Genomic DNA, 18,563 nt, shown 5'->3' with positions numbered 1-18,563 from the left:
TGAATACGTGGTTGTAAAGTCGTTCGGAGTACCATGTGACAGTACTCCTGGACTATTGTATAATTTCACCCAGACTCGAGAGTTTTCGCTCTAAACAAGAGTATTTGGCAACACATTCCAAAATTTAAACCCCATTTGGCAGTAATTTTTGTGTGCCTCAATTATATGAGTAATGCTAGGAATATAACTTTAACACGTAACTTCGGACACCACTTCATGTACCCATTCATTGCACGTGAGTTCACATGCATCAGGCGGCTTAGAAATACAGTTGTATCCGAATGTTGTGTTTGCCATGTGGTATTGGAAGGTAGTTGGCTCTATGGTAGGGCTCATTATTCGTATGTTGATGTTTGAGCCAACATAAAACGACGGTTGTTCGGTTAAATAAGTCAAATGATTTATTTTTTTGTTTTTATTCAAATTTTTTCCACATTTGTTAGTTTTTCGTCAACTTTTTGTGGATTATTTTCTTCTTCTTGACGAGAGGAATCTAAAAAGTAAAAAATTACGATTGAAACCTAAATTTTTTGAATAAGCCAATAAGCCAATTTTTTTTGTCTTTATTCAAAATAATTTGAGTTTCGATCATAATTTTGTACTTTTTAGACGAAGCAATAATCCACAAAAAGATGGCAAAAAACTACTAACAAATTCCAAAAAAATTAAATAAGGACAAAAAAAAAAAGCCATTTGGCTTATTTAGCCGAACAAATGATAACACGTGTCAAGGCAAGGCAAGTGGTTATCTCTTTTTTTGAACTGCTGTTAAGTGGTTATCTGCCTAAAAAAATTCTCCATTTTCTTTCTTGGTAGAATAAGATATTCTTCAATATTGGAGAGCCTTTCTAGTCTTTCTATCTTCCTCTGTTTTTTTCAGACACGGGTATGGACTATGGAGAGGAGGAGGAGGAAACGAAAGTAAGAGTTGAAATCAGACATCAGAAATAAGGAATCAGAAAAACTTCTTTACGGGGCTTCCCGTGAATAAAGGTTTACGGCGCTCAATCGCACATATTCAAAAGTATTTTAAACAGTTCGGATTAAAAATCAATCTCAACCCTTGATTGCTGAAATAAACGGTCGAGATTGTGCGGAATCGTGAATAAATTATTTACGGCTTTGCTGTGAATAAGTTTCTCTCACAAGGAATAGCTCATGGACAAGGAATAGCTCATGGACTAGAGAAATTACTGTTACCAGAGGCATGTCTAATCAATTCACAAAAAGTTTGGAATTCACGATTGAAGTGTATGAATATCGCACATTTTTTTTGTTGTGTTATGTCCAAAGCACGGAATAATCCCGGAATTTCCCTGTAACACATCCACGAGCAAGAATAGAGGAAAGAAGACAGAAGTGACCCTGCTGAGATTATAAAATCACCAAGAGTAGCTACTTCCTCCGTCACTTTTTAAGTATCCCACTTCGTAACTCCAACTTATTAGAAAGTTATTATGATTACACCTTTCACATCAATTTTTATCTCCATTTTCCCTCTTTACCCTCGATGGAGACACCATCATTACATTTTTACTCACTAACTTTTCAAAATGGAATCTACTTTTAGGGGCAAAATAGAAAATTCACAAACTTTTACCCACTAACTTTATAAAATGGACACTTATTGAGGGACAGCCCAAAATGAAATACTGGACTATAAAAAAAGGACGGAGGGAGTATCATTTTTATTAGGTTTGCACACAATTAACCCCACATTTATCAAAACAATCCTCAATACTTCTAGTAAAAATCATTTCTCGCCCTTTATTATTGCCAAACTCAATCAAATTTTAATAGCTCTTGGTGTGTGACTCCATTATGTACAAATTTTAGTTCCGCCTCTGTTCACGTCAGATTCAACATAAAACACATGAAACCTACGTAAATATGTAATGGTATGGGTGGTTGAGATACCACGTAATGATGCCGAATGTTTGAATTATTAGTCAGTTCCCTCCAATCCCTTAATTTAATGCGATGATGAAACCTAACTTTTGGTGTTATTTTCCCTTCAAAAGTCAAGTGATGAAAAGTATATGCATGGACACACAAACCTCCACTCCACTGGCCCACACAAATCCACTTCCCTCGCCTCTAATCTCGCTCATGAGGCCAACAATAATCATCTTCTTCATCTCTCGCTCTCTCTCCTCCCCCTTCCAATCCTACCTATATATACATTACACTATCACACACACACAACTCAAGTAAGAGAGAGAGAGAGAGAGAGAGAGAGATGACTATAGATGATTCTTTCAAGAAACCAGGGGCCATCCCATTTAAGTGGGAGATCCGACCCGGTGTCCCCAAGCTCCATCACCAATCCCCATCACCACAACAATCACCCTCGTTTAATCTCCGCCGTTCATTGCTCGAACATCACCAACAACAGAAACAGCAATCCATCAATCACCACCGTTCGTGCCCAACCACCCCGATAAAGCTCAGCCCACCACCTTCCGGGTTCCACTTCCGCCATCCACCTCTGGAGCCCCGTTCCCGCTCCACCCCACGCAGTAGACCCGACCGATCCATTTTTGCCCCACCCGACAATGTTGGTTCGGGTAGTTGCTTTCCAAGTCCTTTGGTACTCATTAGGCGAAAGGGTGATAAGAAAAGAAGTCGGAGGCCCAAACCCGAGACCGACTTTGAGCCCGATTACACTTCTGACCTTGAAACCCTGTCCAGGTGGTCCGGGTCGACCCGGAAGTCCGTGTCTCTGTTCCGTGACTCACCCTCATCATCCTTCTCTTCCCACCGGTCTTCGCCCCGGCCCGTTAGCGATGATGAGTGGGCCTGGCTTGGGCTTTTCTAGAGAAATTCACAATAGTCCATTGTGAAATATTTTGTAAGAGTACAATATTTCAGACAAAAATGCTACGAAGACAGATAGAAGTGCAAAAATCCGTTCGACGTGTGTACCTCACATTTACGGTGGGAGAACCACGTATATCAAGTGGGTTCGGATATGTGTATTTTTGTCTTATTTTAGGAGTCTTTTTTCATCATAGGTTGGTGTGAAATTTACACACTTTATAGGAGATTCGCTTCTCACTTTGTGGTGAGGAAAGCCTTGGGTGCAAGAAATAGCTCTTAGTATATAGAGCAAGATGATGTAGAGTTGACTATTTGATTTTCTCCACGCCTCCCTTTGTAATAGGATGCTGATTGTGGAGCGCCTGCGTACATAAGTGGAGTGCGAAAATTAATTTCTTTTGTAATACTTCTACTTTCTTCTGATCGGCCCCTTGGTAGAACCTTTTATCTAAAATCTGTACGAAATATTATTCTACTTCATCTTTGACGTTATGAGTTTCATCTTTGACATTATGAAGTTGGAGAGTGAGTGATTTTTAAAATACTCCTCCCCTCTTAATGATGGATTACTATGCCTATTTTAAAGATGGTTAGTTCCTCAGTTTCTCCGTCCTAATTTATTTGTTTGTGTATGAAATTCAAACTTATTAAGGGGATACAATGATTACCATTTAAAGATTTTGATTTTCCAGGAGTGGTCCTCACTTTGTCGAAATTCAATGAGAGTATGCACATCCTGTAGTTTATAATTTTGCAAAAAAGAGGCGTCATTGAGGGCACTTTATAAGTTAATTTGAAATTGGACAACTTTTGAGAAGCGAAAAAGTCAAAAAGTATGCAGTGAAGTTGGATAGAGTTATTAGTTCAGGAGACCGTTAAAATACATAGACTCTAATATTTTACTGGGAATCAAAGTGTCTTTTGCGAGTTTTCGTCAATACTTAATTTGGGGAGCAACGGTAAAAACTAAGCCAATTTGGAACCATAAAATTAGTGACAATTTTTGTGAGGACCTAAATATTTGTCCCAAAACGTACACTTTGTGGCAAAATAACCATTTCTGGCATAGTGTGTTTGACTCGATCGTGTGTCCATCTCCCACTTTTCATTTGACAAAATAGATTGTTTTGCAGTAATTCATTAAGAACTATACAAAATCCAAAGTGACCTACCTCCTAGAGCGTAACCACGCTGTTTTCATACTTATAAAATCCGTACTTCATTTGTCCCCAAGCAAAAGAGATAATAAAAAGACAAAAAAATAAAAAAGAAGAAAAAAAAGTTCAAGAACAAAGCCATGAATGATTCATGTCATTACCTCCACGTACAAGAAAACTAATCAGAGTCTCAGATGCTAGCAATGAGCAGGCGACATCGTTCACTTGGATTTCAAAGAAGTAATCGAGTGTCAGTCTCTGCACTTGTGAGGCCGAATAGTGGCTAGCTGCTCCTTCATGTGTATGTCATGTGATGTATCAGGATAAAAATGGATCCCACAAGTATGTGTGAGACATTGAAGCATCCGTAATGGGTTTGTTAACTAGTGTGTTAATTGTGTGTGCTAAGACTTAGCAAACAAAAATGTATTTTTTGTGCCATAATGCTTGTGTGCTAGAGTGTGTTATAGTGTGCTAATATGTGTGCCAAGTTTGGCAAAGATGCTAGCAAACAATATTTTAACACACAAATTTACCAAATTCATTATGGGTGTTCTAATGCACTTCTATGTTATCAATGTCTAACACACACTTATGGGACTCATTTTTATTCTAATATACTTTTTAACAAATATTTTAACACACAAATATATCAAATCCCATTGCGGATGCTCCAACAAACATTTTAACACACAAATATATCAAACCCCATTGCAGATGCTCCAACAAACATTTTAACACACAAATATATCAAACCCCATCTGTTGAACACAAAATTCGAGTCTACGAAAAAGACGGAAAGATGTTGAATAAGTCAATTTTATTAATTTGAGAAATTTAGGGTTACAATCTCTGATGCAATTTTCAAAGAAAATTAATCCTCTGATTCTTCTCTTTGGATGTTGAAACGAGAGCTTGACAGCTTGATCTTGATTTGAACGGCGATATCTTCTGCGGTCTTTGTGAAGATGACGACGACTTTGTCGGGCTTTGACTTGATGGCTTTGAAGCTTCTTCTCAAGTTGAATTGCTTGATCTTCTCCAATTCGGTTGAAAAAGATGGCGGATTTGTGGATATTGACTTGAGAACTTTGGAGCTTCTTCTCAAATCGGTCTTTGAGATCTTCTTCAATTTGGTTGAAGGAGATGCAGATTTGCAGAAGTTGACTCAAATCAGTATTTGAGATCTTCTTCAATTTGGTAGAAGGAGACTGATGATTGGTGGATTTGGCTTGAACGTTCTTCAGGGCTTGGATGCTTTGAACTGAAGAACATCTGGCTTGATGTGGACTTGAAATATTCTGAAGGGCCTTTGCAGCTTTGATCTTCAGAACTCCAAAAGCTTGCGTGTGATGGATGAATGTGAATTCTGAAGGGCTTGGAGGCTTTGATCTTCAAAGTTCTGGAGTTTGGATTTGATGATGGAGATTTGACTTGAGCATTCTTTAGGGCTTTGAAGCTTTGATCTGAAGGACCGTTTTGTTTGATGTTGGCTTGACTTGAATGTTCTTCAGAGCTTTGAAGCTTTGATCTGAAGAACAAGAAGCCTTCTTGTCGGATGCAGACTTGAAGACTTCTGAAGGGCTTGAGGGCTTTGATCTTCAGAGCTCTGGAGCTTATATGCTTCAATATGCAGATGGTTAAATATGAGAGAGAGCACCTCTATTTATAAGAAGGATGTGGGATGGAGACTCCAATCTTAACCTTCTATATTGATCTCTTTAATTATTTCCTTTATTGAATTTAAAAGGAATAATAATTATTTGATAATTACCTTTCCTTTCTTTTTATCTTAGAAAAAGGTAATTATATATAAAGAGATATATTATTATTCACCAATTGGCCTAATTTGATTGGTCAGACTTGATAAAATAATAACTGTGTCATTTTTGATACGTGACACCATTTGATTGGTCCATTTACATGTCTCTGACTTTTGACCACGGACATTTGGCATCACTTGATTGGCTCGTCCATGAAACTTTGACTTATAGGCACTTGGCAACATTTGATTGGCCAATTTTTATGCCCTAGCAACACGTGGCAATTTGTGATAGGCTAGAATTTTTACATGCCTACACCATTGAACACACAAATATATCAAACCCCATTGCGGATGCTTCAACAAATATTTTAACACACAAATATATCAAACCCCATTGCGGATGCTCTAAGGAATTTACTAATGGAGCTTAAATATTTTGCACAAGAAAAAGCAATGAAAATATTTGTGGATAATCAATCGGCGATAGCAGTAATTCGATCTTCCATGATTGTAGCAAGCAGATTGACACCAGGTATCACTTTCTAAGAGATTGCATGGCTATAAGCACCCAAGATTGTATAAACTTGGTGCTTAAGTCCTCTAGCTTGTAGCGTTTATATATTTAAATTGTTGTTTTTATTCGATATTGCACATAAGGTATTTTTGTAAGCGTTTCAGGTAAAACGTGCAAATAAGGCGTATTTCAACACCATGGATGTCCCAAGTACTTCCAAGTACCCGAAGAACCTGTCGGCCCCTGAAAATTTGTCTAAGTATGAAAAAATGATTTTTTAAAAAAGTATCAATTTTCGAGACAAATTGACGGTAATTAATCCTTTAATTTTTCTAAGAGTAACTACAAAGTTGCAAAGTTCTATTTGAAAAACAAAGTCATGTTTTGAGTCATTTCCTCTTGAGAAAAACGTGCAGTTTTTCATTTTACACTAAAAGTGGGGGGTTGATATTTTAATATAATTGGAATCTTGAAATTCTGGTAATGCCATTGTTTTCAAATGAGGGATACTTTCTTACTTTTATTAAATAAATTAAAATAAAGAAAAGGTAAAAGAAATGTTTAAAATATAGTTTTTACTTAAGTTTAGGGAATAAAAAATAAGATGCTATGTAAATTGCTAAGAGTTGTTTGCTGAAGCTGAGGCCAAAAGCTAAGAATTTGCAGAATTGCAGTAGAGGTACCGATACCTCAAAACTTAGGTATCGGTACCTTTCTACTCCAGAGCCCAACAGTTGACTGGGTACCGATATCTCAAAACATAGGTATTGATACCTCTGCTCTGCGATCGGAACTTTGAGCTGAATTGTTCAACCTTCCAATTATGGATTGTTTCTACTTAAGGCTAATTTTTGAGATATTTTGGGGACCTTTTGGTCCATTTGTAAGGCTGATTTGTAAGCCATATAAATAGCTTTGTATGCCATATATGGCCAATAGTTAGTTTTAGGCCTAAGTTAGATTTTTTATGCTTTAAGCCTTTTAACTTTCTAGGATTTCCATTGTTGTTCTTTCAAGCTTTTCAAGTTATTTTTTTCAAGAACTCAAGTAAGTTTAGTTAGTTTGTTATTTTGTCAAGTGTTAAAGTTGTAGCTTCGGTTCGGATCTTCGTTAATATCAAGTTATTTTAGTTTTTATCTGTTAAATAGCATGTCTCAATTTCTTACTAATCCTTGTTCTTTAACTACGAGTGAGTAGTCTTTTGGCTAAGTTTTGGATTAATCAATCTCAAAGACTTAGGTTGTTATTTGTTCTCGAACTCTCGGGCTTAAAGTATGGTTTCCGGAATTGAAATTACTTCGCAATTTCCGGCTAAACTAGGGGTGTTAACTCTTTCGATGTCGTATTGACAAGCGGTCTTGGCGTGCGGCATGATTGGAGCTCTGTCCTCCTTCGTGTTCGATTAATTAGTTCAAATGAGTAATTCGATTCCGGTAAATCACATCATTTGACTTAACGTAGTCTTCAAAGCTAAATCTTCCGAGTGTGAGCGCGCGATCGTGACTCTCACTTGAGTTATATTCAAGAATTGATAATGGCCTAAGTCACGGGATGAATGATCCCTAGATTTGCCTCTTTTAGTTCATTAAACTCATTTCTAGGCTTTTCGCCTTAGTATTTCTACTTTCAAAGCAAAACCGACAGTTAGCTGACTAAACGCCACAATCCTTACATAAAACCTTCAATCCGAACAAGTTATTACCGATTCCCTATGATATGATCTCAGACTTACGGAGTTATTCTGCAAGCTACTAGAAGCCCTATGCTTCGGGCTAAACATCCAAGAGTATCCATTCTAAAGTCGTAAGCAATGGCATGGCACAAAGGAAAAGTTCACTGATATTTTCGGAACAAAAAATCACATGTGTTCACTGATTTTGTTCCATCCAATTATCCATGCCAATGTATCTTCCTAGCTTCTCTTGAACCACTCCAGAAGAATTGAGCTATGCATTGAACTGATGGACTTACACAGGCCCTTTGGAAGTTTCACGCATGCCATCACAAATTTAGGTACCGCCAAAAGCACTGGTTTTGTTAGACCTCTTTTCTAGTTGGATGTGCCGAGCGGGCACCATATGGGATATACCCACCAGGCACCAAAAAATTTCTCAGATTAACTGTCTTACACTTCCAACCTTTTATTCTGTCTAGTACCTTGTCCTTAACAGACTTCATTTCAACTTCCCTTGCCTCTCCTTTAACTTTAGCATTACTAGACAAGCATTTGATGATTTTATGGAATTCCATATGGCAGGTTGGATTGCCGTCGTGTACTACAAAAAAAAAAAGGGGGTTTGTTTTCGCTTTCATTGAGCGAAACTCATAGTCCACGAGCTCACTTCAGAAGTTACAAGTCAAAGTTCAAAAAAAAATTTAACTGCAAATAAAGAGATTTCAAACAAAATGAATACGAAGACTAAAAGGAGCAAGGAGACCCGACATCACAACCAAGGACAAAATATCTCAACTAGGTTGGCACATAAGCCCCGGACGTCAGTCATACACCTTTCAAGGCACCCCAGATGCTATCCAAACCCCAACTCCATCGCAAATTCATGTGGTGTCTCAACCTTCTTCTTCACCGCAAATTTATGTGGGGCATCACGTGACAGTGCTCTATAACCATAAAATATGTACTCGAATGAGCTCACTTCTAAATTAAGTTCCAAGTCAATGGTCAAATTGATCCATTGGTCCATCACATTTACTAAAAAGGAAATCAACAGGATGTGACAGTATGTCCAATCCTATTTGTGATGATGAATATGACCAAGTTTTTTTTTTTGTTAACAGCAAAAAATTAAACAACCTAGATTTTCTAAATCGTTGAATAAAAAATACAAAGATTAAAAGGAAAGGAAGCATGACGGCATGACATCTGCGTGGATTCGTTAGTTGGCATTGGAAGCTTGTGGGAAATTGCAGTAATTGACGTTGAATTGTTTTGCTTATTCGGTAAATACAGGGGGTTTCGACATACTTGTCCTCAGCGGCGCTATATTATATATTGGCTTTTCAAAGAGAGATCGGAGCTGGCATCACATCACACGCATTTGCTGAAATTGGACAGCAAAGACAACCACGGCCGGGAGTTCAACGTCGGCTGAAACAAAGAAGAAAAGAGAGAAGAAAAAATTTGTAAGCTTTATTTTGGTTTACGGAGTTCTATTCCTACATGAGCATTGAGCATATATATATATATATATATATATATATATATATATATATATATATATATATATATATATATATACACACACACTTCATGAGAGAGAATGAGCTTTTAAGGGTTGAGAGGGTGAGACCTCATGTTCCATTGTAGTTACTCCCTCCTTAAATTAATATCCGGCCTGGACACAAAATTCAAAGAAAGTCTAGTTTTAATACATAGGGTTGGCATGATTCAAAATCCTAAACTGCAAGCAAACTCTAAAATGCCTCAAAATTATGTGTACATATATCGATAAACCATGCATGTAGGGCTTTATGTGAGTACCTCTTCCTTGTCGATATCAACTCTTCAACTTTGTTAATTTAATGTTGTTCATCATAAATCTTTGATGCAATCAAATCGAATACTTAACACCCCCATGCATCATACGAGCACATGAGAAGCGGATATGACGAGATGACTAACTTTTCCATGAGAGAGAGAGAGAGAGAGAGAGAGAGAGAGAGAGTGCACGCGCGCGTGTGTACCGGTAGGGTTCTTTGCTATTGGGGTATAATGAGCGCACACATATAATAGGTGGTGTCATTCTCCAACTTTGAAGTTGAGGAGGTCTTAGTGATACAAGGCAATAGATGAAGAGGCATCCATGTAATATAGCCTTTATTTGCCGAATTCATAGTTTAATAGAACAATCGTTTCGACTCATGATTTAAGTTAATAATTCTGGATAGGGATTTCAATCATGATTTGGAATTCTTAGTTAATTACTTTGGCCATTTTATCCCCAATTTTTTTTTTAAATTTCAAGCACTATGTGTCTTTTGTGATTTGTTTTAAAAATTGATACATACGATTTTCCATGGTAATAGAAATGGACCTCCAAATTATTTTTTACGAAGAGTAAGAAATAAATAAGAGTCACTCAATAATTATAATGAATGCATGAGTGTGGATTTGAAACCTTCATCACTTTGATTTGATAAATTGTGAGGGCGGTTTGGAGTAGGTGCAGATCCAGTTTTGGGAAGTGCTGGGCTGGCTTGTGGTGGCGACAGAAGCTGATTCTGTATGTTTAGGGTTTGGGCGTTGGTATGGGTTTGGGCTTTGGCCCTTTGGGTTCCCGTTGGCTCCTTGCTAACAGGTTTGGCTGTTTTTTCTATTTTCAAAAAATTGTAAGGTGATTTGTAGTGATAGATTGAGCTTGTTTCTTTTGTGCAACGCTCCCTAGTGTATTATTACATGGTTTCTTTTTTGTATCAATATTATTAATGATAGGGAAACCCTTTTTTTGCTAATCAAAAAAAAAAAAATTTTGCCCACAAATTGCTAATTTATTTATTTTTACAATTGCTTTGTTTAGTTTTCTTTGAAAAAGAAACCATAATTAACTTTTGTTAACTAGGTTGGGATCCATTCAATTTAGGTTAGTTTTCTTATCCTATAAAAAAAATCACAATCCTTTGTTAGTTCGACCTTGCTCTCGTCTTACTCTATTACAATACGATTCGTGTGTTTACAAGTACGGTTTTTTGGTAAGGTTTGGGATGTATCTATTGATGGGTTGGTTTGATGTGTCTTGTGCTGGTTCGGTCGTACCACTACAACAAGAAATGGCTATAGCGAGGAAAATAGATTTCGTTGCTAAAAGTATATTAATTGCGAGAAAATTCAATTTTGTCGCATTTTCTAGCGAGGAAACAGATTTCCTCGCCAAAAGGTTACATTTGGCGAGGAAATCTATTTTCCTTGCCAAATGTAATTTTTGGGTGAGGAAATATTTCGTCACCTTTTTTAGGACTCTAATTTTTAATATATAAATCATTATTAATTATGTTCATATGTATTTGTAATATCACGATGGTATGACATAATAAACTACATAGTTCAATACCATTATCAAATTTATTAAAATAAAAAAGTCATACACGGGGAAAAATAGTTTCCTTGCCAATCGCATTGAGTTAGTGAAAAAAACTCATATTTGCCACTTTTCTTTTTTCTAATTAGCAATGAAAGATATGTCGAAGTATAGATATCAATGATTTATCCCATAGAAAAGAAAAACTCAACAGAAGATAAAGTTAAAAACATCTTGAAGTGATGTCGTATGGAAAAAATATATCTCGAAGTTAAATCATCATAAATCTACTTTCAAAACATCTATATAAAATACACTATTTCATATCTATTGTGCATTCATGCTGTAAAGAATTTTTTTTGTAAATAGTTATTAATTTTTATTTAAACCAACTTAGGTGATTCTAATGATATTCCTTTATAACCAGATAAAATATGTTAAACATTAATTTCAAATGCAATTTTGTAGTATCATGCATATTTTTATATATACATATACATATTGTGAAAATGAGAGTGATGCCTCTTGTCATTCTTAATCTGATATTAAAATATATCTCAATTTATGACGACAAAAATCTCATTCCATAAGAACTAGGATAATTCCATCAAAAAATTAAAATAATAACACATGTTATATTAGTCCTTCAAAAGTGTCAGTTAGATACAATACACTTCTTCGTCCATTTTAAAATGTCCATTACAGTTCTGCGTGTCATTTTTCAAAGGCTTATATCTCTCCATGTATATTAATATTTTTAAAATCATTGTCTTATAGAAATGATTGAGATCTATGCTTCGTCCCAACCTAACCATTGAAATAGGTTGATTTACCCCGAGCGTAGGGCTAGGTCATTGTCAGCATAATATCCAGAAGTCCGGTATCGTTCCCACAGGGATGGTCTTTATAGCTTGCTAGGATTTTTAGATGTTAGGGTTTGCGGCATTTAAACGGTCAACTTTTGGTTTTGCTTTGAAAGGTGAAAAATGTTCTTATGAAAAAGACTAGAAATGAGTTTTAACTAGATTAAACAAGCGGTAAGGTGTTGGAGTTTTTAGCGCCCAAAACTTAGGTCATCGAACCATTCTCAACAAAAACACGGTTGAATTGCACGGCATAGGCTATCAACCGGAATATTTTGCTATGAAACCATTAAAGACTAGAAATTAAGTATGGAGAGCAAGCGAGCTCTTTTACTCTCTTGGCAAACACGAACCGAGACATCGCTCTGAAACCATGTGAGCAAGCACATGATCACCGGAGATTAACATCGGTAAGTTTTGTTACATAAAAGGCGAACCACGCTCATTTTCCATACCGAACCTCAAGTATTTAGTTGAGAAAGGCAAGATTAACATAAGTCATATGGCGTTAATCACTCCGTGGCCAAACCTAATCAACTACTCACACATAACAAAAAGACTAGAAATTATGCTTGGAAAGGTAAACATGACTAACCGATACAAACGGAAATAAACTTGATTTATGAGTAGATCCAACAAGTAGCTATAACATTAACTCTTGAGAATTTAACATACAACCACTACTTACTTGAGTTGTTGAAGAATTAAAGACAAAGCTTGGAAGACAATAACTATGGAGCTCTCAAAATAAAAAGACTTAAAGTGTAGGAAGTTACATAATGGCCAAATATGGCATGAAAGGCTATTAATAAGCCTTACAAATCAGCCAAACATAGGATGAAAAGACCCCCAAAATATCCTAAAAACATGCCTAAAGTAGAAATTTTCCATAAATGGAAGGTTGAAAAATTCAGCATAAAAAGTTGGTCGAAGGGCATTGGTACCGGTACCACAAAAACAAGGTATCGGTACCAATGCAATTGTCTTCCATATCAGCAACATGGTACAGGTACCACAAAAACAAGGTACCGATACCTCTATGTGAAAACTGCAGAACAGGTAAAGCTTGGCCCATCATGGCTTGTGGTGTCCCGTCGGCCTTTCGACGCTTCATTGCTTGATCCATGGAACTTAGTGGAGGTGTGCCATGTGGCCTTGATCTCTTGGATACCCTCAATGGCCATCCTCCATGCTCATGCCTCGCTTGAAACTCTTTGGCATGCTCCTCGCCATCTTCTCCACCGAACGTCCTTCGAGGCTAATTATGATCCCGTTAGGATCTGGTGACGATAAAATATGTATCGCCGAGCACTTGAACACTTGGTTACATCTCGGAACAACCCTTGGCGTTCAAAACTGCCTTATTAGCATGTTTTACCTGAAACACACACAAAAATACCTTACGTGCATTATGGGATAAAAACGACTACTTAAATAGAATAAAGCCACAAGTTAGAGGATTTGAGCACCAAGATTATACAATCTTGGATGCCAATCAATCTATCAAACAAGATTCATGTGGCATATTTTTAACAATACACATTGAGAGATATAGACAATTAAAAATGGCACGCAGAACCGTAATAGACACTTAAATAGGGGCGGAGGGAGTAACATGTTTCAACAAAAAAAAATATTGTGCTAGTAAAAAAATTAAACGTGTTCAAATAAAGTTTAGATACTATAAGAGTACAAAAAGTCGAAAGACCATAATTAATGTTGAAGAAACTAATTTGGAGAATGCAAAGAGATGCTAAAACTACAATATATAGAAAAAAGTTCCCTTGTTTCCTGGAAGTGCAGCGTGGTTAGGTTGGTAAGTGTTCCGTGTCATACAGAAGAGGACGGAGATTCGAGTAGTGAGAGTTGCTGAAGATGTAGAGAGATTGTTTTTTTTTGGATCTCAATTTGTTTAGCGAGGAAAAAATTCCTCGCAATAGTGTAAGAATAGGTGAGGAAAAATTTCCTCCTAATACATTTTGCGAGGAAATCAGGTGCTTTGGTGAGGAAACTAAATCCTCGCTATAGCCCTTTCGTGTTGTAGTGCGTTATGGTGTTTTTTCATCGAGCTCTCCTATTGTTGATCTAGTTGGTAGTTGGGTATGGTTTTTTGGGGCGATCTTGGGGTGCTTATGATAGTTGGTCTCCTTTGTCTGCTACTTAGGTATATCTTGGTATGGTTCTGGTTTTGCTGGTGTTTTTTCGTGGGCCTCTTCGAAGGGGTGGTTAGTTGTTTCTAAGCTTGGTGTAGTTTGGTTTTGGGGTTTTTTGCAGTAGTTTTGGCCGAGGTTTTGGAGTGTTTGGGAGGTGTTTCTTTTGCTGTCAAGTGCAGCTGGTTTTTTCATGATGTTTTGGATTGTACCGTTGTGGTTTTTTTTTTTCTTGCTTTTCTCTTCTTCTTTCAACCATTGGTTGGATGTCCCCCTCCCCTTTCTTCGATGTACCCTATCGAGTTTCTCTTTAATAAATTTTTTGCCGTTTCAAAAAAAAAAAAAAAAGTATAATCAAATTCACAATGAAGAGTGACGTTACTTTGGGTGAAGGGTTGTTTAGGTTGTGCATATTGTTTAGTGCTCGGCAATATGGGAATAGTGTTTGGCTTGAGTCATGGGTTGACCACGTTCCGTTAAGGTTTTTATTTTTTAAGTACTCATTTCCCGCTTTACGAGATAGGTCATTCATCACCTCTAATTCAAAAAATAAGTCCTTATTTTAGTTAGTGAAACACACCCTAATCACTATATTGACGAAAAACCATTCGAGTTTTCTAATGCAAAATACATAGTTTTGGAATGTAGGCATCAATTATGAACTGTTTGTTTACATTTTAACTACGAATACCATAATTAGTCAGTCAATTCTAATATATATATATGTTTTTATCAAAACAAACCAATCTCTACATTCTTTCCACAAGCTTTTGTTCTTTGCATGCATCCATGTCTTGTATAAAATTGTAGACTAGCTGGCTAGTTTACTTCTTTGCTTGCTTAGTGGTTGAAATTAATAAAATTTTATGGACAATGTGTCATATCTGCTAGTAGTACAATGGCTTCCACAAACAAGTACCAATGCATCGGCTTCGCTGTGCTACTCATTTTGGGAGCTTTGGCTTCTCAAGCTACATCTCGTTCCATCAAAGATGCATCCATTTCTGAGAAGCATAGGCAATGGATGGCTCATTATGGACGTGTATGCAAGGATACCGAGGAAGAGGAGAAACGATTGAAGATTTTCAAGGACAATGTGGAGTATATAGAATCCTTCAACAAAGCCGCAAACAAGTCATATAAGCTTGCCGTTAATCAATCTGCAGATCTTACGAATGAAGAGTTCAAACTACGCAACGGATTCAAGAGCCATGGTTATTCCACAGTAGCATCTTCTTTTAAATATGAAAATGTGACTGCAACGCCATCGTGCATGGATTGGAGGAAGGAAGGGGTGGTAACACCTGTTAAAGACCAAGGCGATTGTGGTTAGTAGTTTTTTCTTTGTCATGATGCTAAAAGGGGGGAAAAAATGGCACATAAATATTGCATATATAGATTCTAACACTTCATCTATAATCAACGTATAGGAAGTTGTTGGGCATTTTCTGCTGTGGCAGCTGTGGAAGGAATAAATGCATTGAAAAATGGCAAGTTAATCTCATTGTCTGAGCAAGAGCTAGTTGACTGTGACATCAATGGTGGTGATCATGGCTGCCAAGGTGGTCTCATGGATTATGCATTCCAATTTATCCAAAAGAATCAGGGCCTTACCACCGAAGCAAACTACCCTTACAGCGGAACTAATGGCACATGCCAAAGAAACAAAGCAGCTCAACATGCAGCCAAGATAACTGGCTATGAAGACGTCCCAACAAACAATGAGAGTTCTTTGTTGAAGGCTGTTGCGAACCAACCAATCTCTGTGGCCATCGATGCAGGAGGACCTGACTTTCAGTTCTACTCAAGTGGTGTCTTTACAGGAGAATGTGGCATTGCCCTTGACCATGGTGTAACAGCTATTGGATATGGAACTAGCGACGATGGAACCAAGTACTGGCTAGTAAAGAACTCATGGGGTGTAGGCTGGGGTGAGGAAGGGAACATGCGTATGCAAAGGGATATTGATGCAAAAGAAGGCCTTTGTGGTATCGCAATGCAATCTTCATACCCTACAGCATAAACTTGGATATTAAAAGAAGTGACAGCTTCTATGATATAAGAGACCACTTGTTACTATGGCTGTTTTTTTTTTTTTGAGAGGAAAAATAAATTTGGTTAGAGATCCTTGCAAGTTATTGTTATACATTTCCCCCTTGTCCTAACCATGACATGTTCAAACTCTTCTTCCTTTTTCTCTCATGTGATATCCATGTAAGTTGTTAGGTGTTTCTCTTTCGGGAATGCAACAATCATATTTGGTTTATAGTGATTTGTCTTCAAAACTTAAGTTGTTTGGAAGCTGATCAAACAACACACTCTTCCTCGGGTACAACCTTGTCTCACATCTAGTGATGCTATGAAGAACCAATCAGCTTAACTAGTCGCCGTATCCGTATCAAACATGTATTGGACACCGGCTCGACTCAGACACGTCCTCCGTGGAGTACCTGAGTTTGGAGATGTCTTCATTAAAACTTCAGGTGTGTATTTAGTCTTGATCCGTGGGCACAACAAGACATACATTGCCCAAATACACACCTGCATTCGAAACTGAGTAATCTCTGAAGAACGTCTGGATATCTTCATTGACCAAATAGTCTCTCTTGTAAAAAACTTGAGTAATCTCCTACACTGTATAGCAGGGTGTACCGGAGGTTTGAAAAACCGCTACGTAGCAGTCGGTTTTTAAATCTATAGGTAAGTTGCTTGATTTGTCTTACCTTACATAACCCATAAGTCTATTATTTGTGAAACTAAGGAAAGAATAATTCAAAGGATAAATGTTACAAAAGATATGCTCTACCTGGAATCTCCGCAAAGAAACTACAGGTCTCGTACCCAAGATTATAGCTAGGTGTCAAAATTCTCCCTCCTATCTTACCAACAAAGTACTTCGGAATCTGTTGAGTAGACCCTTGGAGGCAATCGTTGCAATCCTTTTCGGACAAATCAGGTGTGCACTGCATTAGTCCATATATAGTCTGAAAATCCGGAGCAGCCGTGTCCCGTTGCAAACTTGTATATAGTCTGAAAATCCGGAGCAGACGTGTCCCGTTGCATACTTGCGGCGGCTCCCAACCGACGCTGCCTGGATGCGGAGACCGTCCAACAAGCATCTCAGCGCCTGATTGAATTCATTCAGGCTCGATGCATTTCCGACGTTCCACATTTCATGACTCGGATCGGTTGCTAAAATGCCCTTTATGGACTTGTCCGAGTAACGCAGCATACAATAGTCATACCATCCGATCGCCCCCTTGTAATTAGGAAGCAGTTGTGGGAGCTTAATAGTGGAATTTTTAATACAACTACGACAGGTATCGAGGTCAACGTCTCCTCTGCAAAGCACAATTGCATTAACATTTAACTCTGTCTGGATTTTCGCCAACTGAGGAGCTGTAAAACCCGTAACTATCGGTTCAGGAGGAAAGGGAAGAGAGGAGGGTTTCGAGGTTCGTCTGGGAAACGGTGAGACTAACAATGTTTACGAGAATGAGATGAAGGAATAGAAGCTCTCTCCATGAACCCATGTACATTCAGTTTCCAATTTGGTTGAGGCTCACAATGGCAAAGAAGAACCACGAATAAACTCATGGACACAACCGAAGCATGATCCAACGTGGATACTATTTCCAACTTTGCCAGTACAGAATTCAACGAGGAAGCCATTGTTTGTATTGTTGAGTTTCTAAACTATAAGAGCTCAACCAAGTAACTGTAATGATAATCAATGCGTCATTCCCAGCACTGGAAATTTGCTTTATAGAGAAGGGATATACAAGATGACTGGGGGAGCTGCTGTCCCGGCCGAAGGGGTTCCGCTCCGGTCTTGCTCCAGTTTTGGAAGCCTCCAAAAGGCACCAATTAAACCAATTCTGCTACCAAATGAAAATTAAGTCATGATTGTAATTTGTTTGTAAAGTCAATTGAACAAAACAATAACCTCGTTTCTTCAAAAGAATATATTACACTGCCAATCTCGTATTTGGCCAAGGCTTCTCAGAAAAATATGTGCCAAGTGCAGAATTCCCAAGGTTTTAAAAAATGGGTTCGGGAAACGTAACAGTAACGATCGTTGTATAATGGTACAAGGAGTATACATAATGGAAATCAGTTCTAGCGGTCGTGAATTTTTTGAAATTATTTTTCAGAACAAATTAATTGCCTTGATCACCCGTAACGGTCGAGTAGTGGCCGTGAACTGTTACGTGGAATGGGAATTGGTTCTAGCGGTTGTGAATTTTTTGAAATCATTTTT

General features: G+C 37.6%; 2 protein-coding genes across 3 annotated transcripts; both read left to right on the top strand.

The window, feature by feature from the left end:
* The first annotated feature begins 2,015 nt into the window (after window positions 1-2,015).
* On the top strand, window positions 2,016-3,312 carry LOC131330085 (uncharacterized). The gene has a single exon (XM_058363589.1). The coding sequence runs from the start codon at window positions 2,240-2,242 to the stop codon at window positions 2,816-2,818; it is 579 nt and encodes a 192-aa protein (XP_058219572.1). The 5' UTR covers window positions 2,016-2,239; the 3' UTR covers window positions 2,819-3,312.
* A 5,977-nt stretch (window positions 3,313-9,289) lies between these two features.
* On the top strand, window positions 9,290-16,587 carry LOC131330069 (senescence-specific cysteine protease SAG39-like). Of its 2 annotated transcripts, XM_058363561.1 has the most exons (3): window positions 9,290-9,397; window positions 15,197-15,630; window positions 15,733-16,587. In XM_058363561.1, the coding sequence occupies exons 2-3, from the start codon at window positions 15,201-15,203 to the stop codon at window positions 16,323-16,325; spliced, it is 1,023 nt and encodes a 340-aa protein (XP_058219544.1). In that variant the 5' UTR covers window positions 9,290-9,397; window positions 15,197-15,200; the 3' UTR covers window positions 16,326-16,587. The 2 variants fall into 2 exon arrangements, with proteins under 2 accessions (XP_058219544.1, XP_058219545.1); XM_058363562.1 differs by lacking the exon at window positions 9,290-9,397 and having other exon boundaries at window positions 15,155-15,630.
* The last annotated feature ends 1,976 nt before the right edge of the window (window positions 16,588-18,563 follow it).

This window comes from Rhododendron vialii, chromosome 6a, assembly GCF_030253575.1.
Source record: "Rhododendron vialii isolate Sample 1 chromosome 6a, ASM3025357v1".
Classification (NCBI taxonomy): domain Eukaryota; kingdom Viridiplantae; phylum Streptophyta; class Magnoliopsida; order Ericales; family Ericaceae; genus Rhododendron; species Rhododendron vialii.
The sequence above is the reverse complement of the archived record's forward strand: the minus strand, read 5'-3'. Positions and strand labels throughout refer to the sequence as shown.

Coding starts and splice junctions, on each gene's coding strand:
- LOC131330085 (XM_058363589.1), top strand. CDS start 2,240: ATGACTATAGATGATTCTTTCAAGAAACCAGGGGCCATCCCATTTAAG.
- LOC131330069 (XM_058363561.1), top strand. CDS start 15,201: ATGGCTTCCACAAACAAGTACCAATGCATCGGCTTCGCTGTGCTACTC. Junction 15,631..15,732: donor TAAAGACCAAGGCGATTGTG/GTTAGTAGTTTT, acceptor ATCAACGTATAG/GAAGTTGTTGGGCATTTTCT.